The 19,644-nt window shown below is 47.5% G+C and overlaps 1 protein-coding gene across 5 annotated transcripts in view; it reads left to right on the top strand.

Annotated features, from left to right (window-relative positions):
• The window catches only part of ASCC2 (activating signal cointegrator 1 complex subunit 2), a 41,045-nt gene that overhangs the window by 434 nt on the left and 20,967 nt on the right, over positions 1–19,644 (top strand). For 2 of the 5 annotated variants that reach the window (XM_027576672.2, XM_027576671.2), the window contains exons 2-8: positions 3,824–3,921; positions 9,125–9,283; positions 9,653–9,823; positions 11,375–11,504; positions 15,616–15,683; positions 16,746–16,856; positions 17,893–18,005. In XM_027576672.2, coding sequence (XP_027432473.1) covers positions 3,841–3,921; positions 9,125–9,283; positions 9,653–9,823; positions 11,375–11,504; positions 15,616–15,683; positions 16,746–16,856; positions 17,893–18,005 — 833 coding nt within the window. In that variant the 5' untranslated portion in view covers positions 3,824–3,840. Of the gene's footprint in view, positions 1–3,823; positions 3,922–6,871; positions 6,887–9,124; positions 9,284–9,652; positions 9,824–11,374; positions 11,505–15,615; positions 15,684–16,745; positions 16,857–17,892; positions 18,006–19,644 lie in introns of those variants that run through there. The other 3 variants (XM_027576675.2, XM_027576673.2, XM_035723943.1) reach the window with 2 other exon arrangements.

Raw genomic sequence — 19,644 nt, 5'->3', positions numbered from 1 at the left:
AGGCACTGGGGATACAAACAGCAGGACAGATAAGCATCCTCCCTCATGGAGCATACAGTCCAGTGGGAGGAGACAGTCAACGACAAATAAAGGCACAAGATAATTAAAGATACGGCAGTAACTGCGGAGTGAATACTTTAGGTTGGGCAGTCTGGGAAGGCCTTTGAGGAAAGTAATATTGAATTGAGGCCAGAAGGGTGATGACAGAGAAACTGAGGCAGCATTTGCCCTGGGGACGCTCCCAGGTCTTACTGTAATTAGTGCTTGCACCAAGCTCACCTTCTAAAGAAAGCCCTTTTTTAAGTTTGGACTTCTCCTGCCCTGCTTGGCATGAAGGATGCAGTGGTGGGCACAGATTTCATCACAATCAATGTCCTTTTCCTTTTCGAACTTAGAGTCTCATCTTCGCCTAGTTAATTTCTACCCATACTTTAGATGAAAACTCGGATCTTCCTTGACATGCTCCCTCCCTCATGTCTGTTCTCTGTTAAATGCTGTCACAGCCCCATGTGCCTGATTTACATAGCATACATCGTGGTATTTTATTAGTTTGTATGGCTATTTGGTTCATATCTGTCTTTTGCATAAAGATTGTAAGCTCTGTGAAGGGCAGGACCAAATCTGTTATTTGCCCACTTTGGTATTCTTCAGGCTTCAGTGCCTGGCACATAGTACGTGCTCAAAAGCTTTTTGAATGGCTGAATGAAATTACTAACATGGTCTTTGCTCTCCAGTGGTTCATAGGCAGTCTCTCTGCCACCGGGTTATTGTCTTTTCTTTCCGATTATATCTCTTTTCTACTTAAATGACTCCTCACTGCCTTTAGATGAAAGGCCAAAATCTTCAGCGTCACGTTGGAGGCTCTTTTTAAAATGTCTTCACCTTTCCTGTCTAACCTCCTCTCTCAACTTCCATCATCCCCTACCTGACCTTGTGTTTTCAGCCATACCAAATGTCTCCCTCTTCTTTCAAAGCCACTGGTTCTGAGCCTGTGTTCACACTTGCTCTTTGCTTGGAATGCCCTTCCTCCCCATCCTTTCCCCCTATCCTTCAACAACCAGGTTATGGGTCACCTTCTTGGAGACATCCTCCCTTTCTCTCTTGTGCTTGTTTTGAAAATTTCCTGTTACGGCTCTGATCACCCTGAATGATAGTCATTTACATGCCCAGGACCCAGAACGTATTCAGTCAGCCTTTTCTGAGTAAATGAGGAAGTCCAAAGTGTTGTGCCTATGGTTGGGACTTGTAATCACAAGTAAACTTTATTGAGTGTTTATTACGTGCCAACTACTGTGTTGAACACTTAGCATTGATTACTTCTCACGTCTCAGTTTTACAGATGAGGAAATCAAGGCTTAGAGAGTTTAAGGAATGGTCTCCAGGTCTCAAACATGGGTAGGAAAAGTTGGAGCCGGGATATGAATCTAGGCTACAGAACAATAAAGCTTTTAACCACCACACCAGCCTGAGTCTGAACTGCCTTTACAGGCACTGGCTTGTAGGAGTGGATTTCTTCTGAAATCAGGTGCTGTCTCTACCTGTTTAGGCCTGGCCTCCAGGGCCTAGAAGTTAAAGGATGAAGAGCCACTACCTACTATGGCTCTTTCCCCAACCTAGCTCCCTACATTGGACAATCCCACAAACCATCTTTGGCAGATAAACATGGAAAGAACTGGGCCTGTGAGTCATTTAGACTTCTGGACTGGCGAGCAGACCCCTGGTGTTTTCAGCTGCCCTCCCAGCATCCCTGGGGGGTTAGGAAAGAAGTATTTTTAGTCTCTTCAGCACAAAAGATCCAGGTGCCAAGGCAGAAGGGCTGGGCTTCAGTTTCAACTTGGTTACTAATGTATCTGCTTTGAGCAAATCAGAGCCCCTCTTTGGACATCTGAGCGTAATAGCCCTTGTGAGAGGCTAGTACAAAAGTAACAGAAGTAACGTCTGTGCAACATGTGTATATTATCTAAGTTTTGGAAAGCTGAAAGGTGAAAACTCAGCCAAGCCCCTTTCATTACTTCACACCTTACGATTTTTTTTGAGGCCACCTCATGTGGGCAGGACCACATGTCTGACCCATGGAGATCCCAGACCTGGAACAGGCCTTGAGGACTAGAGAGAGTGGTCCTGTCTCTTTTACATCCTCTAGAATGGATATCTTTACAGTCTTTAAAACAGCCCATGAACTGGGGCACCTGGGTGGTTAAGCAGTCGGTTAAGCAGTTGCCTTTGGCTCAGGTCATGATCCTGGGGTCCTGGGATCGAGCCCCACGTCCAGCTCCCTGCTCAGCAGAGAGCCTGCTTCTCCCTTTCCCTCTGCCTGCCACTCTGCCTACTTGTGCTCTGCCTACTCTCTCTCTGTCAAATAAATAAATCTTAAAAAAACAACAACAAAAAAAAAAAGCCCATGAACTAAGGTTCCTTGTACCAAGCTGCTTCCTATCTCCCTACCTTTGCTCCTACTCTTACCTTTCCTCTGCCTGGAGCACCCTCCTTCCTGGCTAATCTCTACTATCAGGACTCAATTCAGGCTCTCCTGATCATTTAGGCTCCCCAGAAATGCTTTCTTGACAGCAATACCCCCTGCAAGCTCAAGTACACTAGACTCAGTACAGCCAATGGTTAAGAGCCGGCCAGCTTCACCAACTACTAACTGAGTCCTAGGGCAAGTTTCTTATCTTCTCTGAGTCTCTACTTCCTCACTGATAAAATGGAGATAAAAATGACCTAACTTTAGAGTTGTCCTGAGCATTAATATATGCAAAGCTAGTTAATGCTGAGAAAAGCCCTAGGGAAAGCATCAGCACGTGATAAGCATGTTCCTGCTGCTGCCATTATCGTTGTAATTATTGGGCCGTAAGCTCCTGTGGGGCAGAGACCCTGCATTATCACTCTTGTCTTAATAACTCCAGGGCCTGGCCTGATATCTGAGATATGGGACATCCCATAACTCATGGCTGACCGTGCCCCTCAGCTTATCTGTGAGGTTCTCAGAAGGTGACGGATGGTTTCCTCATCCCAGCCTCAATATGTCTTTGTGTTGTCATTGAGACCATGCTGGGCTTGTATGGCATGTCTTCTAAGGGTCCTACTTCACTTCCATTCTGTGATCCAGCCAATATGCGTGTCCCCTCTGTGGGGCAGGCCAAGTAGAATCATGGAAAGAACATTGGATGGGAAGACAAGAGATATGGCGTCTGCCACTCACTGACTCAGAGGCAGGCTTGGGCCTCTGCAGAAAAGAGCTCACACTGGCGGGTTTCTGTGAATTCTCTCATCCTCTCTGGTCCTTCTGTTCATCCACATCCTTCTTCCCTGGAGCCTAGGAAGGTTGTAAAATCTTAAAACCCTCTACAAGTGAGGAAAGGCCCATTCCTCCATCCCTGAAAAGACTGCAGATCTGCTTAGAATTATAAAAGTGTTGATGAGGCCATCTCTGTACCAGGCCTGTGCTGGTCACAGAAAAGATAGCAAGAGGAGAGCCCAGGCACTGTCTTCAGAGAGTTCCCACGCCGAGGAGGGCATAGAGCTGGAGCCCTGATAAAGATCATCTAAGTCCTTTTAGCCAGTACTTCACAAAAAGGGTGGGAATGTTTCAGGAGTCACCTGGCGAGTGTCTTCCTCAGTTGAGAGCTCTTGCTTTAGGCAGAAAAGTCACCTCTGTCTGGATTAGTAGGTGCAGGCACCAGGCCTTTGACGCTCAAGTCAGGAGCCTCCTGAGGCCAGAGGGTGAAGCTTCTCTCCTGGCTCTGGAATCAGTTCCAGGGCCGGCCCCTGCCACCAGGAGCCTATGTGTCTGCTCTCTTCTTCCCATCCATATTCCTTTCAGGAGGGTCACGCAGCACAATGCCAGCTCTGCCCTTGGACCAACTCCAGATCACCCACACGGACCTGAAGACAGGAAAACTGAGGACTTCACCAGCGCTGGTGAGCCGGTACCTTGAGGCCGTTCAGCCTGATATTATCATTCTTGCAATTTCAGAAGCAAAAAGCAAATTCCTCCTTTATCTGTTCCGAGAATGACCCGAGGGCCACAGTCAGTAATTCAGTAGCTGGGACACTACTAGGTCCTTCCAGGCCCCGTGCAGAAGTTTCCTTTCTGAGCAGCAGCTTGAATTTGAGTAGTATTTTCCATGTTGCCACCCCGTACCTTGCCTCCAAAGCATTTCATTTTGAATCAGAGTCTGATGGCGGTTGGGACTCAACCTGAGCTGGCCTAGAAAAAGATCCGGCCCAAAGGCAGGTTTGGGGATTTGACCCTGCAGAAAGCGTTCAGGTTTCAGGTAGGCCTTTTTTCGGAGCCATCTCCCCTGCTATCCACACTTCAGGAGGAACACCAGTTTCAGCGGTCAGGCTGCCTTTTATCACAATGGGCTAAGAAGCGCCACCTGCCACATACCAGCTCTGCAGGGCTTGGGAGACTGAAAGATAAGGAGGCTGTGAGCGTGCCGATTACCGGCTGCAGAGTGAGATTAGGGCTGCGGAGAGGTGCCAGGCTGAAGGAGACAGAGGTGGGGACTGGAGTCCCCACACCCACTTACCATTTTCCCAAGAATATGAGCTTACTTGAGCAAGGTGGGAGGAAATACTTTCTAGGGGGGCTTGAGTAAAGTCGTGGGAAACAAGAGCTTGGTGTTGGATTTCCTGCTTTCTGGATGGCTTCTTATTACTTCCTAACTCCTCTCTGATAATAGGACTAACATTTATAGGGCACTTGCTCTGGGCCAAATCTTTCTAAACACTTTACCTGGATTATCTTGTTTAAGCCCCGTGAGTAGGTATTTGATTGTTCCCATTTTACAGATGAGGAAACTGAAAGTTCAAGGTCACAGAACTAGGAAATTAAGGGAGCCAGGATAGGAAGCCAGGTAGACTGACCCTGGATCTCATACCCTTAACCTTTCTGCTATAAAGCCTGCCATTTCTTTTTTATAACCTTTTTATGTGAGAAAGATATTTATCAGAAAATCTGGATCTGTTCTGCTCAACATGGTAGCCACCCAGTGCAGTAGTCATTCACCACAAATAGGGATTTGGCACACTTGAAATGTGGATAGTTTGAGGAACTGCATTTTTAAATTTAATTTTAGTTAATTTAAATTAAAACAGCCCATGCGGTGAGTGCCTACAGTATTTTGCCAGCACAGATATAGAACAGTTCCATTAACACAGAAGGTTCTGTTGGGCTGGGGGAGACGGATCCTTAAGTAGTTGACTCTGATTTTCCACCTCAGTCCTTCCCCATGTACTTAATACCTGGGTTGCTAGGCTGTGGGCTCCATGAGAACGGGAACCTGTCCCTTCCCTTCATTATGGTTTCCCAGTGCCAGGTGCATTTCTTTCAGGAAACATTCAGTAAATGAGTCAAGGACTCCAGCCAGGCCTTGTGCCAGACCCTGGAGCTACAGAGAAAAAAGACAGGGTTCCTGCCCTTGTGGGGTCTATGGACTAAGAGAAAAGCAGACCAGTAGCTCCTCCACAGTGTGATCAGGGTTGTCTTAGAAACGGCTACATGAATGCAGAACCCAGGCCACTGATCAGACTGAAGGAGTGGGTGGGGCAGGGAGGTCTTGGGGCTGGTGGGAGGGCATGTGCAGCTAGGGAAGGCTTCCTAAGAAGGAGGGGGGTCCTGAACTGGGTATTGAAGGGGGAATAAACACTAGCCATGCAGAGCAATGGGAGAAGGATGAACCTGGCAGGAGGACCCAAGTATACCGTCCTGGAGTCTGGAGAGCCCGACTCCTACACCAACCACCAGTCACTTGGGGTAGAAGCAGTATCATTGAGTTAAGGAGCACAAGCTTTGGGTTAAATCTCACACATACTTAGCCACGTAACTAGAACATTGTAAGCACTCAGTGATGGTGATGATGATGACAACAGTGACAGTGGCAGAAGGTTCAAATGGGGAATAGGGTGGGAAGAGGGAGGAGCTGAGGGAGACAGCTGCCTGATGAAGGAGTGGTCTTGTTGAAGAGACTTGTACCCACTGTATATTTGTCTCTTTAGTCCCAACTTAGGGCAAGGAGATCTCTAGCCAAGGGACAGCCACCACGCTGCCTTTGCAGGGTGATAGGTGGAGCTAATGTTTATCGAGTAGCTACTGTGCACACAGCACACACTTGGTGCTATTGAAAATCCAAAAGAAATAAAGTCTTGAGCCACAGTGAGTGAATGGGCTGTTGAGGAAGACAAGATTCATGTAAGTGGAACATGTAGGGAACAGGGCAAAATGGGTTTTTAGTGAGATCAGCAGAACAGAAGTTTGATGGGCAGAGAATGTCCAGAAAGCTTCACAGAGCAAGTGGGACCTGAGCCAAGCTCGAAGGGTGGAAGATACAGCTGGGGCCTGCTAGTCTCTGCCCTGAAATCTCCCACGGCTCCTGTCACCTACAGAATAAAGTCCCCACTCTTGAGTTTGGCATTCAAGGTCCTTCAAAGAACTTAGTGGGATCTGGTCCTTCATGACCCGCATTCATGCTTTGTCCAGCCAGCAAATGTATACGGAGAGTCTGCTCGATGCCAGACATGTTCTAGGGACTGGGAATGCTGTGGTGAGCAAGCCCCAGACTGCTTCCAGAGACCTACAGGCTAGTAGGGGAAACAAAGAAGGCATGCCCTTCCTTTTCATATAACTTTATTGGGGCATGATTGAAAGACAATAAACTGCACATATTGAAAGTATACAACTTGGTTGGTGTTGACATTAGTATACACCTAGGAAACTCATCATAATCAAGATAATGAACATTTCTACCGCTCCCAGAAAGTTTCCCTTGTGCCCTTCTGTGACCCATCCTTTCTTCTCTCCCCATGTGCAGCAGCCACTGATCTGGAAAGTACTTTTGACGCAGTTCAACAGGTGCTGTGGTTGGGGAAGCACAGAGTGCAGGTATTAGGGGAGCCCAGGTGAACACCTACCATGGTCAGGGGTGGGAGTTGGGGAGACTTCCTGGAGTAGGTGAGGTCAGAGCTGGGATCAGAAGGCTAAGCAGCGAGACCAGGATAGCACGTGGGTACTGGAGGTCATTCAGCAGTCTGCAGTGTAAGCTTTGGTTCAAGTCCTGCCTCAGTTGCCTCCTTAGCCCTGTGACCTTAGCAAAATTCCTGAACCTTACTGATTCTTTGTTTCCTCCTCTGTAAAATGGGGAGAATAGTATCTCCCTTTTAAATAGTTATAGATGAAAAATAGGCTGTGGGACATACCTACTCAGCAGCCGGCATAGGGCAGGTCTAGTTAAGTGGTGGCCTTTATTATCACCATTCCAGTGTTCTCTCCCTCCATATCTATTTCCCACCACCCATGCAATCTGGGCCCTTTTTTTTCATGGCGCATTTTTATGCCTCCATAATATACCATTTCTTCCATCAAAAAATCCATCTCATTTCCAAGGCCCAGCTTAGATGCTGCTTGCCCCAGGAAGTTGTCCCTTGTCCTCCAGGTGCAGATAATCACCTTTGGCCCTCCCACAGTCCCTCTGCCAGGTTTACGCTGTCACTTTCTCTGTTTTGTGCTCACTTACTGGCTTAGATGTGCATCTCCCCCTCCGGAGCATAGGCTCTGTGAGCATGCAGATGTTTTCTCCATGTGCCTCACCACACAACAGTGCACCAGTAAATGTTTGTAGGAATGCAAGGATGGCCAATCTCAGGATGTGTGTGTGTGTGTGTGTGTGTGTGTCTGTCTGTCTGTCTGTCTGTCTCTCTGTCAGAGGAGTAGGAGGCGATGAGTAGCCCTGCCTAAGAAGTGACCTAAGAGATGAGGTGTCAACGGAAAGACAAGGGGAGCAGCGTGGAAACCAGGGAGACGAAATTAGGTCCTAGAGAGTAGTTTTGAACTTGTTTCAGTCAGCAGGATTCCCTTTTTCAAAAAGTTTGTCCCTGGAAGCCCACTGTATAAATTCTGATTTCAATGGGAGGGGTCCTGAAGACCCACCTGATAGGGGCCCCCGAGGAATCCTTGTGGGACCCAAAGACTCCACAGTTTGAAAACTTGCATCAGGCAGTAGGGAGGCCTAGCGGGTTCTTGAGGAAACCAACCAATCAGTCATGATTTTCCTGTCCCGCTGGACTGACAGACCTGGAAGTGGGTGGATTATGGTTGATAACTGCTGATACGTTGCCCGGCCTTCCTCCTATTACCACTTCCCCCGGAGAAAGCAGCCCTTATGTAGTCAGAGGAGAAAACTGAGCTCATCATCTCGTCTTTATGGTGAACAAAGTAAGGTTTGTTCATGGCAAGGTAAGGGTTGGGAGAGAGAACTTGTGATTCTAAGCTGAGACCTGCAATTACTTGATTAGCATCTTTTCTTTAAAAGCAAAAAGTTACCAAGGTTTTTTCCCCTGATTCTAAGGATATAGCATGATACATACAGTATGGTACTATTTATATAAGAAAGATGAAAAGAGATCTAAAATACCTTCTATGGGTATATTTGCCCGTAAAAGCCTAGAGAAGGTCTGCAAGGACACTCACCTAATGGTGAGTGGTCACTCCTGGAAGGATGTGGGGACTGGGAGTGTGGTCCCAGAAGACTCACCTTCTCTGCAGGGTTGTAAGTTTTGAAAGAAAAGATGTGCATGTCTCCCTTGTATAATTACAAAATAACTTAAAAAGTAATACATGTATATGTTTTTTAAATTGGAGAATACATTCGAGTCATAATTCCCCCCTCCAAAGATAACCACTATTAGCTTTGGTATGTTAACTGCATTACTGCATTCCCCACGCCCCAGCCCCGGCCGTTGTTTTTTTTTTTTTTTTTTTTTTTTTTTTTTTTTTTTTTGTTTTTTTTTTTTTTTTTTTTTTTTTAATGGGTTAAAAATATATACTTCTTTAAAGATCCCCAAACTGATTATATATTAAATAGGTTTGTGTCCTGCTTTCTCTTCCCTTGACCTTTCCCCATGTCATTAAATATCCTCCAAAACACATATTTTTTAATGCCTGCCTAGTGTTCCCTGGATGCAACCAAGCCCCCTTTGTTAGAGACACTTGGTTCTTTATGCTTAAAAACTCCTTGGAGGGTCACCGGTTGGAACAGCCAAGTGTTGTCATTGCTGTGGGTTGGCAAATGGGCCCTCGCTGACTAACCTCTGCCACGTTAACACGTGGTTTTTGGATCCGTAGCACCCCGAGCAGAAGGCAGACCGGTATTTTGTGTTATACAAACCGCCCCCTAAAGACAACATTCCCGCCCTAGTGGAGGAGTACCTGGAACGCGCCACCTTCGTAGCCAATGACCTCGACTGGCTCCTGGCCTTGCCTCACGATAAATTCTGGTGCCAGGTAACATTCTATCAAAATTAACACTAAGACAAAGCACATGACATGCCGTTGGTTGGTTGCTGTTGTTGTTTTTCTCCCCCTAGGAGATGCTTTTTTTCCTACTTCTTACACTGGATCCTTAACAGCAAATTGTGGTTTGGATTGCTCTGTCTTTTATCACAATCTTAATGATGTTTACACAACGCCTTCCAACGTGTCATTTTTAGAAACTTGTGTTTAGCCCTCAGCTCATTCATACCTCTTTAGTCCCTTGGGGTTGGAGTGTTTGCCTCAGGCCAGGGCTGGTAGCCCGTGAACCCCTGCGCAGTCCACCCACAAGCCCTTGGGCCTCAGTGACAAATCCTCGCTCTGATCTGTTGTCTGGCATAGGTTATCTTCGATGAAACCCTGCAGAAGTGCCTGGACTCCTATCTGCGCTATGTACCCCGAAAGTTCGATGAGTGGGTGGCCCCGGCCCCTGAGGTTGTTGACATGCAGAAGCGCCTCCATCGAAGTGTTTTCCTCACATTCCTCCGCATGTCCACTCACAAGGAATCCAAAGTAAGCCCCTGATCCCACAACAGGGCATGACCCGACACCCAGCACCTCTGTGCCAGAGTCTCCCGCCCCTGGGAAGGAAGGCTCTGGAAGTACTGCGTTTCCTCTTTGTCTCCCCTCTGCCTTCATTCCCACCTTTGGGGAAGAAATCTGTGGCCACCCCCCCTTATCTGTGAATTCAATGGGTCTGCACTACATCCAGTGTTTTCATCAGTGGGAGCTGAGGGCCCTTTGCCAGTTGACGCGTGACTGTGCCTTTTTTCATGCGTCAGAGGGTGAAAACATTGATTCTGATTTGTTAAAGGAACTTTTATGTGCTTTTTAAAAACCTTTACTTTTCTCCCTCTGGTTTTAAAAATAAGGCTATCTCTAAACAACTCAAACATTACAGAAATATTTTGTAGATAGTGAAAGTCACCACAAAATCCCTTTCCCCAAAAATAACCACCATTATGGTGCATGTTCCTTCAGGGAGTTCTTTTCCTTTCAGTATATTTGTGTGTGTGAGTGCATATTTATTTTTACAATAGGATCTTGCTTTTTTTTTTTAACTTTTGTAGTATGGAAATTTTCAAATATATGCAAAAGCATAATGAATCCCATGTACCTATCACCCAGCTTCAACAATTATCAATATTTTGCCAATCTTATTTTCTTTCTTCCCGAGTTTTTTTCCCCTAGAGTATTTTTTTCCCCCAGAGTATCTTTTTTTTTTTTTTTTTTTTTGAGGGAGAGAGAGCCAGCGCGAGCGTGTGAGCGAGTACACGGGCGGCAGGGGGGAGGGCAGAGGGAGAGGGAAAGCGAGAATCTTAAGCAGGCGCCACACCCAGTACAGAGCCCAACACGGGGCTCAATCTCACAACCCTGAGATCATGACCTGAGCCAAAATCAAAAGTTGGACACTTAACTGACTGAGCCACCCAGGTATCCCTTTTATTTTGTTTTATTTTATTTTACTTTATTTTATTTTAAGGATTGTATTTATTTATTTGACAGAGAGAGAGACAGCGAGAGAGGGAAGAGAAGCAGGGGGAGTGGGAGAAGGAGAAGCAGGCTTCCCACGGAGCAGGGAGCCTGATGTGGGGCTCGATCCCAGGACCCTGGGATAGGCAGACGCTTAACGACTGAGCCACCCAGGCACCCCTTTCCTGGAGTATTTTAAAGCAATTCCAAACATCACAGTAATTTACCCATAAATATTTTTATTTTATTTTTTTTAAGTAGGCTCCATGCCCAATGTGGGGCTTGAACTCAAGACCCCAGGATCAAGAGTTTCATGCTCTGCTGCCTGAGCCAGCCAGGCACCCTAACCCACAAGTATTTTAGAATGAATGCCCAACCGACTATTCAATAGCATATGTTTGCTTCTTTTTACATTAAAATGAAGAATAGCTATTGCTCCAGGTCAATATATGAGGCTCAGACATGTCCACAGTGTGGATGGACCTCCACTTATTAGCCAGTCCCCCATTGTTCCTTGTGAGTTTGCTATTACTTTACCAAGAGTATGCTTTCGGAAAGTCTCTCATCCTCTTTCTCTGCACCGTTCCTTAGGATCACTTCATTTCCCCCTCTGCATTTGGAGAAATCCTCTACAATAACTTCCTGTTTGACATCCCAAAGATCCTGGACCTCTGCGTGCTGTTTGGAAAAGGCAACTCGCCTTTGCTCCAGAAGATGATAGGTACGTAGGGCACAGGGCCTGGAGGGCTGCACAGAGCTGGCCCCCATATGCCAAACTAGAGCACCTAGATGAGTGCAGGGGGATTCAGAACTGCAGTGGCGGATGGGGCTTGGACGTGACTTCGCAGATATATGCCTGTCAACTCCGAAAGACGCAACTAGGTGGCCCTGGGGGAGTAGAGACAACACTTTACCCCACCGTCCCTCAAGGATCTTAGTATTAGGCCACATGTCAAACAGTTGAAGGAGTGGGGAGGTTTGCTTTGGCAGTGAGAGTAGGAACAACAGTGATTGCTAACCTTTAGGTGAGTGCTCACTGGGGGCCCAGCACTCTGCCGAGCTCCTTGTATGTGATCTTAAATTGATCCTCACGGCAGCCCTGGAATGTGACTCTGTAATCATCCCTATTTACAGACAAGGAAACTAAGGTTAAAATGTAAGGGACTTGCCTGAGAGCCCATGACTAATAAGTGGACAAGCTGGGATTTATGTCACATAGGCCTGACTCTCGAGCTCTTCCTCTTTGTCACTCCCTGCTTCAGGGATAATGGGGCTGCCTCAGAAGTCTCATGGTTTGCATTGTTGCTGAGAACAGTTGGAGACCGAGTTCAGTGAGGACTGTTTTGCGTCAAGAAAGGAATTACTTCAGCAGTTGAATCCCATCAGGAGGCAGTGGGCTGGAGGGTTGGATCAGAGACTGAAGCTTGGTTGGGATGCTGCAGAGGGAACAACGCCCCAGCATTGGGCCGGACACAGAGACAGGACACCACTGTCAGCCCTCCTCACCCTGAGATTATAGGACATAGTCTTCCCAAATGGCCAATTACAAAGCTAAGTTGTCCCTTGAAATGGTTTCCTTCCTTCCTCCTAATAAAAAAGGTAATATAAGTTAATTTAGAAAGTTTGGAGAGAATATGAAGTGTAAAGAAGCAGGAGAGCAATTACCAAATTCCTGCACCCAGAGGCAACCATTTGGTCATTATTTCCTTCCAGTCTTTTCTCTGTGTGTTTTTGAAAAACATGTCAGAGCATAACGTATATGAAATTTCACATCCAGCCTTTTCATTGGAACGGCATCTGGTTTCTCATTCAAATCTAATTATTCCCTGATCATCAGTTCATTTCTTTTTCTTTCCCAGAGAAAGACTCTTCATAGTATTACTGTAGACCGAGGGCATGGGGTGAGTGAGCAAAACCAAGCACGATCAGTTAGAGAAACAGTTATTAGGCCAGTTTGCTTAGAGTGGAGCATTCTAGGAGGGCAGCAGCAGGAGATGGGGAAAGGGATGCTGGGGCCAGATCAGGGAGGGCTCCGTGCCAACCATTAGCACTTGGGGAGCAGTATCGCTTGGTGGCTCAGAAGGCAGGCTTTGCTCAATTCACACCGCAGCCCTATTCCTGGCTGTGTCACTTTGTCCAAGTCAGCCACTCTAGCCTCAGTTTTCATATCTGTAGAATGGGAAGACTAATGCTATACCTACCTTATAGGATGGCTGTGAGGCTTAACATGGTGCCTGGCTCATTACAAGCGCCTGGTGATTGTGAGCTCTTACATGAGGCCATGGGAGCTGCAAGGAGGAGCTGTCTGGGGTGTCAAAGTTAATTTGGCAGCGTGCTGGTGGGAAGGGTGGTGACAGGAGACTGACAAGGAGGCCAGTGCTTCAGTGTGGGTTTGAAGGTGAGAACCTGATTGAGCTGAAGAGGACATCCTAGAGGCAGAATAAAGCAAGGCTTAGGGAGGTCAGCTCGAGGGAGAAGTCAACAATTCTAGAGAAGACTTGTGTCGGGTGCAGGAAAGGGGCCTTTTGGGCAGGGCGGGGGCAGCCTCCTCTGTCTCTACCACAGAATCTCTTGAGCAAAGCAGATCAGCTGTAGTAAGAGTGTTGACAAGGGAGAGAGGGAGGGAACAAGGGGACTGGCCGATTGTCCTTCGGGCAGAAGCCTAGTCCTTACCTGGCACCCTCCCACCCGCCTCAACCTTCCTGCACAAACACACCTTACTGTTTTTTTAACCTCAAGATTGGTATTCCGAATCAGTAAGTGTAATTTTGAAAGCAGGGCCTTTCAGTTAGACTCTTAGAGCCGCTTTGTGAAAGCAGGAGTACGCCAGGCCTTGGCCCCATCGAGGACTGCACTGATCTCTTTGGCAATCCCTTCCCTTCCCCCTGGGTCTCTGACTGCTTTAGTCTGAGAAGGATGCTGCTGTTGTGCCTTCCTTCTTAATTGTTTCTTTAAGAGATCGAAAGTCAGATCTTCACCTTCACTGGATCAGATAAAGGAGAGGAAAGGGTCAGTTGTGAAATGTTATCTGTTCTGATGCTTGTAAAACATCCCTGTTACTCAGGCATAAGCACTAGAAGGATTATGAAAGAGTGCCCTACCCCAGGGCCAGGTGGTTATGGCACAGTGGGGTCTGCTGTATGGTACTGGGGGGAGACCGGCTCCTGATGCCTGAGTCAGGAGGCACTGCCTGGAGAAGGTGACACCTGCCTTATGGTGGACTTAGCTCTGGGAGGTCACTCCAGGCAGAGGGAGGGGCAGGGTTTGTTCTCTGAGGTTGAAGAGGTACAGGAGAGGAATGCAGCCCAGGAAATGGGGAGAGGGTGGCTGGAGATGCTATCCGGGCCAGATCTCACATGGCCCTCTGTGCTGTGGTCAGGAGTTCAGACTTGACCTTGAGGATAACCATCAGTTGGGAGTTTTGTGAGAAGGAACAGAGGTTGGTTGGGAGACAGCTCAGTCCCTCCTTGCTGTCAAGAGTAGGAGGCGGGCACAGATGGCCAGGGAGTACCTTCACAGGTTGAGGGATCAGCACCCATCTGGAGGTGGGATGCACTGAGCAAGCTCGTGCTGGGAAAACTCCACTTTCTGGAGTCAGGGAACGAAGTGGCATCCAAGAAAGTGTTTACGGAAAGTCCAGCTACATAGTGACTTGCTTTCTCACTTGCTTTCTGTCCCATTTGGTCTTTGATTTCATTGATTTTCAAATCTTCTGGGATGGGACAAGGGCTCCCCTTGGTTTTCATTAAGGAAACCAAGGACAGACCTGCCCAAAGGCAAAGGACACCTGCAATTCAGCAGAGTCTGACAGTCAGCCACCCTTAGACGTTAGGATCGTAGTGGGCTGAAGAACCCTGGCCTCTTCTTAAGGGTGTTGGTATTTCACATCATCATGTCTCCTGGCTAACTATGATTTTCCCTTCCTCCTTCACCATTTGGGCAGCTGGAACACTTGGTTTCTGTTCCAGTTAACATATGCTCTAACCTACTGACTCATAGCAGCAGCATTGCTTGGAGGTAGTAAACATTCGGAAAGGAGCTTTGTTTTATAGGAACAACTGCAAATGTGTGGTAAACCTGTCTCTGGGTCCCTCCCAGGCCTCTCCCCTTGGAGGAGGATGGATTAATATGGCTAGCATATTCAAAGCAGAGGATAAGAGAATTTCCAGACAAATTTCTCCCTAGAGTCTCCTTACATTATTAGAGGCGTGGCCTGGCAAGAATCCTGGATTGTAGCATCCAGGTTTCTTGAGCAAAGAGATCGTATCTCCTGATTTTCCTGGATGACTAACTCCCACTTCCAAAGCCAATGCTGTCATACAAGGCACAGTGCCCAAGTATGATCACTCCTTGGGGACATCAGGGTGAGCTGGTTTGACCAGGCAGGCCTTTTTTTTTTTTTTTTTTTTTAATTTGAGAAAGAGAGCGAACACGAGTAGGGGCAGAAGCAGAGGGAGAAGCAGACTCTCTACTGAGCAGGGAGCCCGATATGGGGCTTGATCCAAGGACCCTGGGATCATGACCTGAGCCGAAGACAGACACTTAACCGACTGAGCCACCCAGATGCTTCCAGGGCAGGCCTTTTATGTAATTCTCTAGGCAGAGGTGCTTAAAAGGTTAAATTGTACTGAGTAAAGTCCTCCCTCATGCTGGGGAAGTTTCTAGGCTGGGCCAAAGTCTGTGCCAGCAGGGCCTGGGGCCAGGACTGCTCTGGTGCAGACAGGCTTCGGAAAGGGGAGAAAGGTCACAGAACATGCTGGCAACCATTTGTAATGTGTCCTTCCCTCCCCCACCCTCTTTTCCCAATTCCTACCTTTCTCTTCTCTTTTCAGGAAACATCTTTACCCAGCAGCCAAGTTACTATAATGACCTGGATGAAACCATGCCCACCATCCTTCAGGTACCAGCTCTCAGGCCTGCCCAGATCCCCTCCCCAACCTGATAGTATGTCCCTGGACTTTCTTGGAAGAGCCCCGAGAAACGTTTACTCCCCACCCCTCGCCAGCCCCATCTCCAGACAGTCTCTGTGTCCTGCCCCTCAGTACACCCTTTCAAATTCGCCCTTTTCCCCACTTGAACAGAACTGAAATCTAAGGGCTGTCTAGCACTCATACAAAAAGAGCCTAAATTGTGTGCTGTTTGCCAACAGCCATAAGCCTCTAAGGACACCCCTCTGAGAGACCGGTATTTCTCAAATAAGAGCTTTAAAATTCTATGAAACTGTTTTAGAATATAATAACGTTCATTGCAGAAAATTTGGAAAACATAAACAAAAAATAAAAAATGGAAAGAGGAAAATTAACACATCATCCTACCTCCAAGAGATTCTACTATTCACGATAACATTTAGGGTAATTTCGTGCTAGCATACTTAAAGATGGTGCAATGAGTTCAGGACTTACGTGATTTTACGATGGGCTCTGTTTTCTTCTCACTATTGATTTGTCTTTGATTTCAATGTATTTCCATAAATCGCCGTCTCCATAGAATCCAAAACATATGTTGTTGAATGTATATCTTAAATATTCATTACTATACACTTGCCCAGCATATTCATTCAGATAATTTCTACAGGCTTCTGGGGGCTTTTCATACATTTTGTCTTTTTTTTTTTTTAAGTTTTATTTAAGTAACCTCTACACCCATCATGGGGCTCAAACTCAATGACCCCGAGATCAAGAGCCACACGCTCTTCCGACTGAGCCAGCCAGGTGCCCCTTTACATTTTGTCTTTTTAATCCTCACCACAATCCTGGAAGAAGAATAACCCCCATCATCCCCATTTTACAGTTTCCACTCTGACCCCGTGCCCTGTTGTTGTCTCAGCTGGTTTCTTGGGAACACAGGCACATATTCGAAAGATTCCAAGGCAGCTTTCAGATCACCCATCCCCGATTGCAGGTCAGGGGTCCTAGCTGCTGTTTCGGCAGGATGTGGGAGAACCCCTTCTTGTGTTTCACAGGTTTTCAGCAATATCCTCCAGCACTGTGGTTTGCAAGGGGACGGGGCCAGTGCCACACCCCAGAAACTCGAGGAGAGGGGCCGGTTGACCCCCAGCGACATGCCTCTCTTGGTGAGGTTGCCCTTCAGCCCAGCCTCTTCTTGGCTAGCAGAGGACCCGACAGCTTCTTCCCCTGCTCGTGGCCGTTTTCCCCAACCCCAGAAGCAGCTATTCCCATCACATAGGCTTAGAGCAGACTTTTTATTTTTGTCTGGGAGCTTCCTTTATGGGGCAGTGGAAAGAACAGGGCACTAGAGTTCAGACGATGGGGGTTCAGTCTTCATGTAGCTCAGCACAATGAGCTCATTCGTGTTATTCACTGAGCCCTGTGTTCGGTCGGCAAATTTGTACTGAGGAGGCTCCAGTGTGTGCTGAGCCTTCAGGGTAAAGCAGCAGGGCAAAAGCAGACATGGGACTTACAGTCGGTGAGAGAGGTAAATAAGGACCATAGATGTGTGTCAGGCCTTATGCTGAGCACTGGAGACAGAGCAGGAAAGAGGCAGCCGTCAGCTGCCCTCTTGGAACTTGCAATCTTGCGGGAAAGCGGGCATTAAGCAGGTGTTTCAGAAAGAGGCACACCAAGTTCTGTGGGAACAAGTCGTTTTACCTGCCTGAACCTCAGTTTCCTAATCTGTACCACAGAGATCTGAACAGCTGCTCAGCCTACTTTTTAGAGTTGTCAAGAGACTCCAGAACGTGTATAAGAAAGCACTCCGTATTCTGTATGGACTTGATATTCTTGTCCTCAATGGGATATTCCTTCTGTGTAGGACCATAGTCATGGTCTTTAGGTTCAGGGGTTGGTTCTCCTTCAGCTTTGAGCGAGAACTGTATTACCCTAGAACTAGAAGTAACCCTAGAGATCACTGGGTGAGTGCCCATTAGAGCTATGGCAGCAAGACCTGAGGTAGGGAGATTGAGTAACTGGTCCAGATCATGCTCCTAGAGATGGACCAGCCAGGCTTCACACAGACCTCCAGTGATCTCTTCCCCCAACAAGGCATCTGCCTGTTGGCTCCCACTGGTTTTGTCAACCTTGTCTCATACCCTCCACAGGGCTGTGTATGGGGGCGGAGGAGAATAATGCAGTGTTTTCTTTTGGCAACAGGAATTAAAAGACATTGTTCTCTACCTTTGTGATACCTGCACTACGCTCTGGGCCTTTCTGGATATCTTCCCCTTGGCTTGCCAAACCTTCCAGAAACACGACTTCTGTTACAGGTACAGCAGTAATTCCGACTGCTAAAGTAGAGGTTCTAGTTGACATCCTCATTCAGCAGATATTGATGGGTACTTAGAATGTGCCGGGTGCTCTTTCAGCCTGGGGATACAGTAGTGAGGAGGACAGGTAAGGCTCCTGCTTGTGTGGAACCTGCATTTTATCTTTTTTTTTCTTTTTAAGATTTTTTTCTAAATTTATTTGAGAGTGGGTGCCTGGGTGGCTCAGTCGTTAAGCGTCTGCCTTCGGCCCAGGTCATGATTCCAGGGTCCTGGGATCGAGCCCCACATCGGGCTCCCTGCTCAGCGGGAAGCCTGCTTCTTCCTCTCCCTCTCCCCCTGCTTGTGTTCCCTCTCTCGCTGTGTCTTTCTCTGTCAAATAAATAAAATCTTTAAAAAAAAAAATTCAGGGGCGCCTGGGTGGCTCAGTTGGTTAAGCGACTGCCTTCGGCTCAGGTCATGATCCTGGAGTCCCGGGATCGAGTCCCGCATCGGGCTCCCTGCTCGTCAGGGAGTCTGCTTCTCCCTCTGACCCTATCCCCTCTGATGTGCTCTCTCTCTCTCATTCTCTCTCTCAAATAAATAAATAAAATCTTTAAAAAAAAAATAAAAATAAAAATAAAATTCATTCGAGAGAGAGAGCAAGAGCAAGCATGAGCAGGGGGGAAGGAGCAGAGGGAGAGGGAGAAGCAGACTCCCTGCTGAGCAAGGAGCCCCATGTGGAACTCGATCCCAGCACCCTGGGATCATGATCTGAGCCGAAGGCAGATGCTTAACGACTGAGCCACCCAGGTGCCCTGGAAGCTGCATTTTAGAAGCATTTCCTTTTTTTTTTTTTTAAGATTTTATTTATTTATTTGACAGAGACACAGCGAGAGAGGGAACACAAGCAGGGGGAGTGGGAGAGGGAGAAGCAGGCTTCCCATAGAGCAGGGAGCCCGATGCAGGGCTCAATCCCAGGACCCTGGGGTCATGACCTGAGCCGAAGGCAGATGCTTAACGACTGAGCCACCCAGGCGCCCTGGGACCTGCATTTTAGAAGCGTTCCCATTTTTGGTTAAGAACTAGGTAAGGGAGGGAAAAAACCCACCAACCAAGAATAGGGCAGTTTTAGTTCAGTTCCGTTGTCTCAAAGTCCCTCTCATGGGCAGGCACAAAGGAGTAACGGATCATAAGAAGTGGTCTGAGGACTTCAGCATCTGGTCTAGGGCAGAGCACACTCAAGGAAACAAGCAGATATGCTCACATGTGGGGTGGGCTGCTGTGGCCATGTTATGAAGCACTCCAGGAACACAGAGGAGGGAGGCAAAATTCTGTCTGGTGAAGTAAGAGGTTTCATGATGGCCCTTAAGTGAGAATGGACAGGAACCTTCCAGACAAAAGGATTACAGTGGCAGGAAGGGCATTCCGGGCAGGCAGAGTGAAGGTGGGAAGGCCCAGAGGGTGTCAAGGAGAGCCAGGGAGTGGAGTGGGATGAGGCAGGGCCCAGAGCAGCAGGAAAAGGAGCAGCTAACAACAAGAGATGCTCTGGAGAGGTTGGTTAAGAGCCAGATTGTGAGGAGCCCTGACCTCGCTGGCAGGGAGTGGGGCCTTTATTCTGTAGGCAGTAGAGAGCCACTGGGAGCTTTTATCCAAAGGAGTT

Source organism: Zalophus californianus, chromosome 14, assembly GCF_009762305.2.
Source record: "Zalophus californianus isolate mZalCal1 chromosome 14, mZalCal1.pri.v2, whole genome shotgun sequence".
NCBI lineage: Eukaryota > Metazoa > Chordata > Mammalia > Carnivora > Otariidae > Zalophus > Zalophus californianus.
This window is presented reverse-complemented; position numbering and strand designations above follow the sequence as displayed.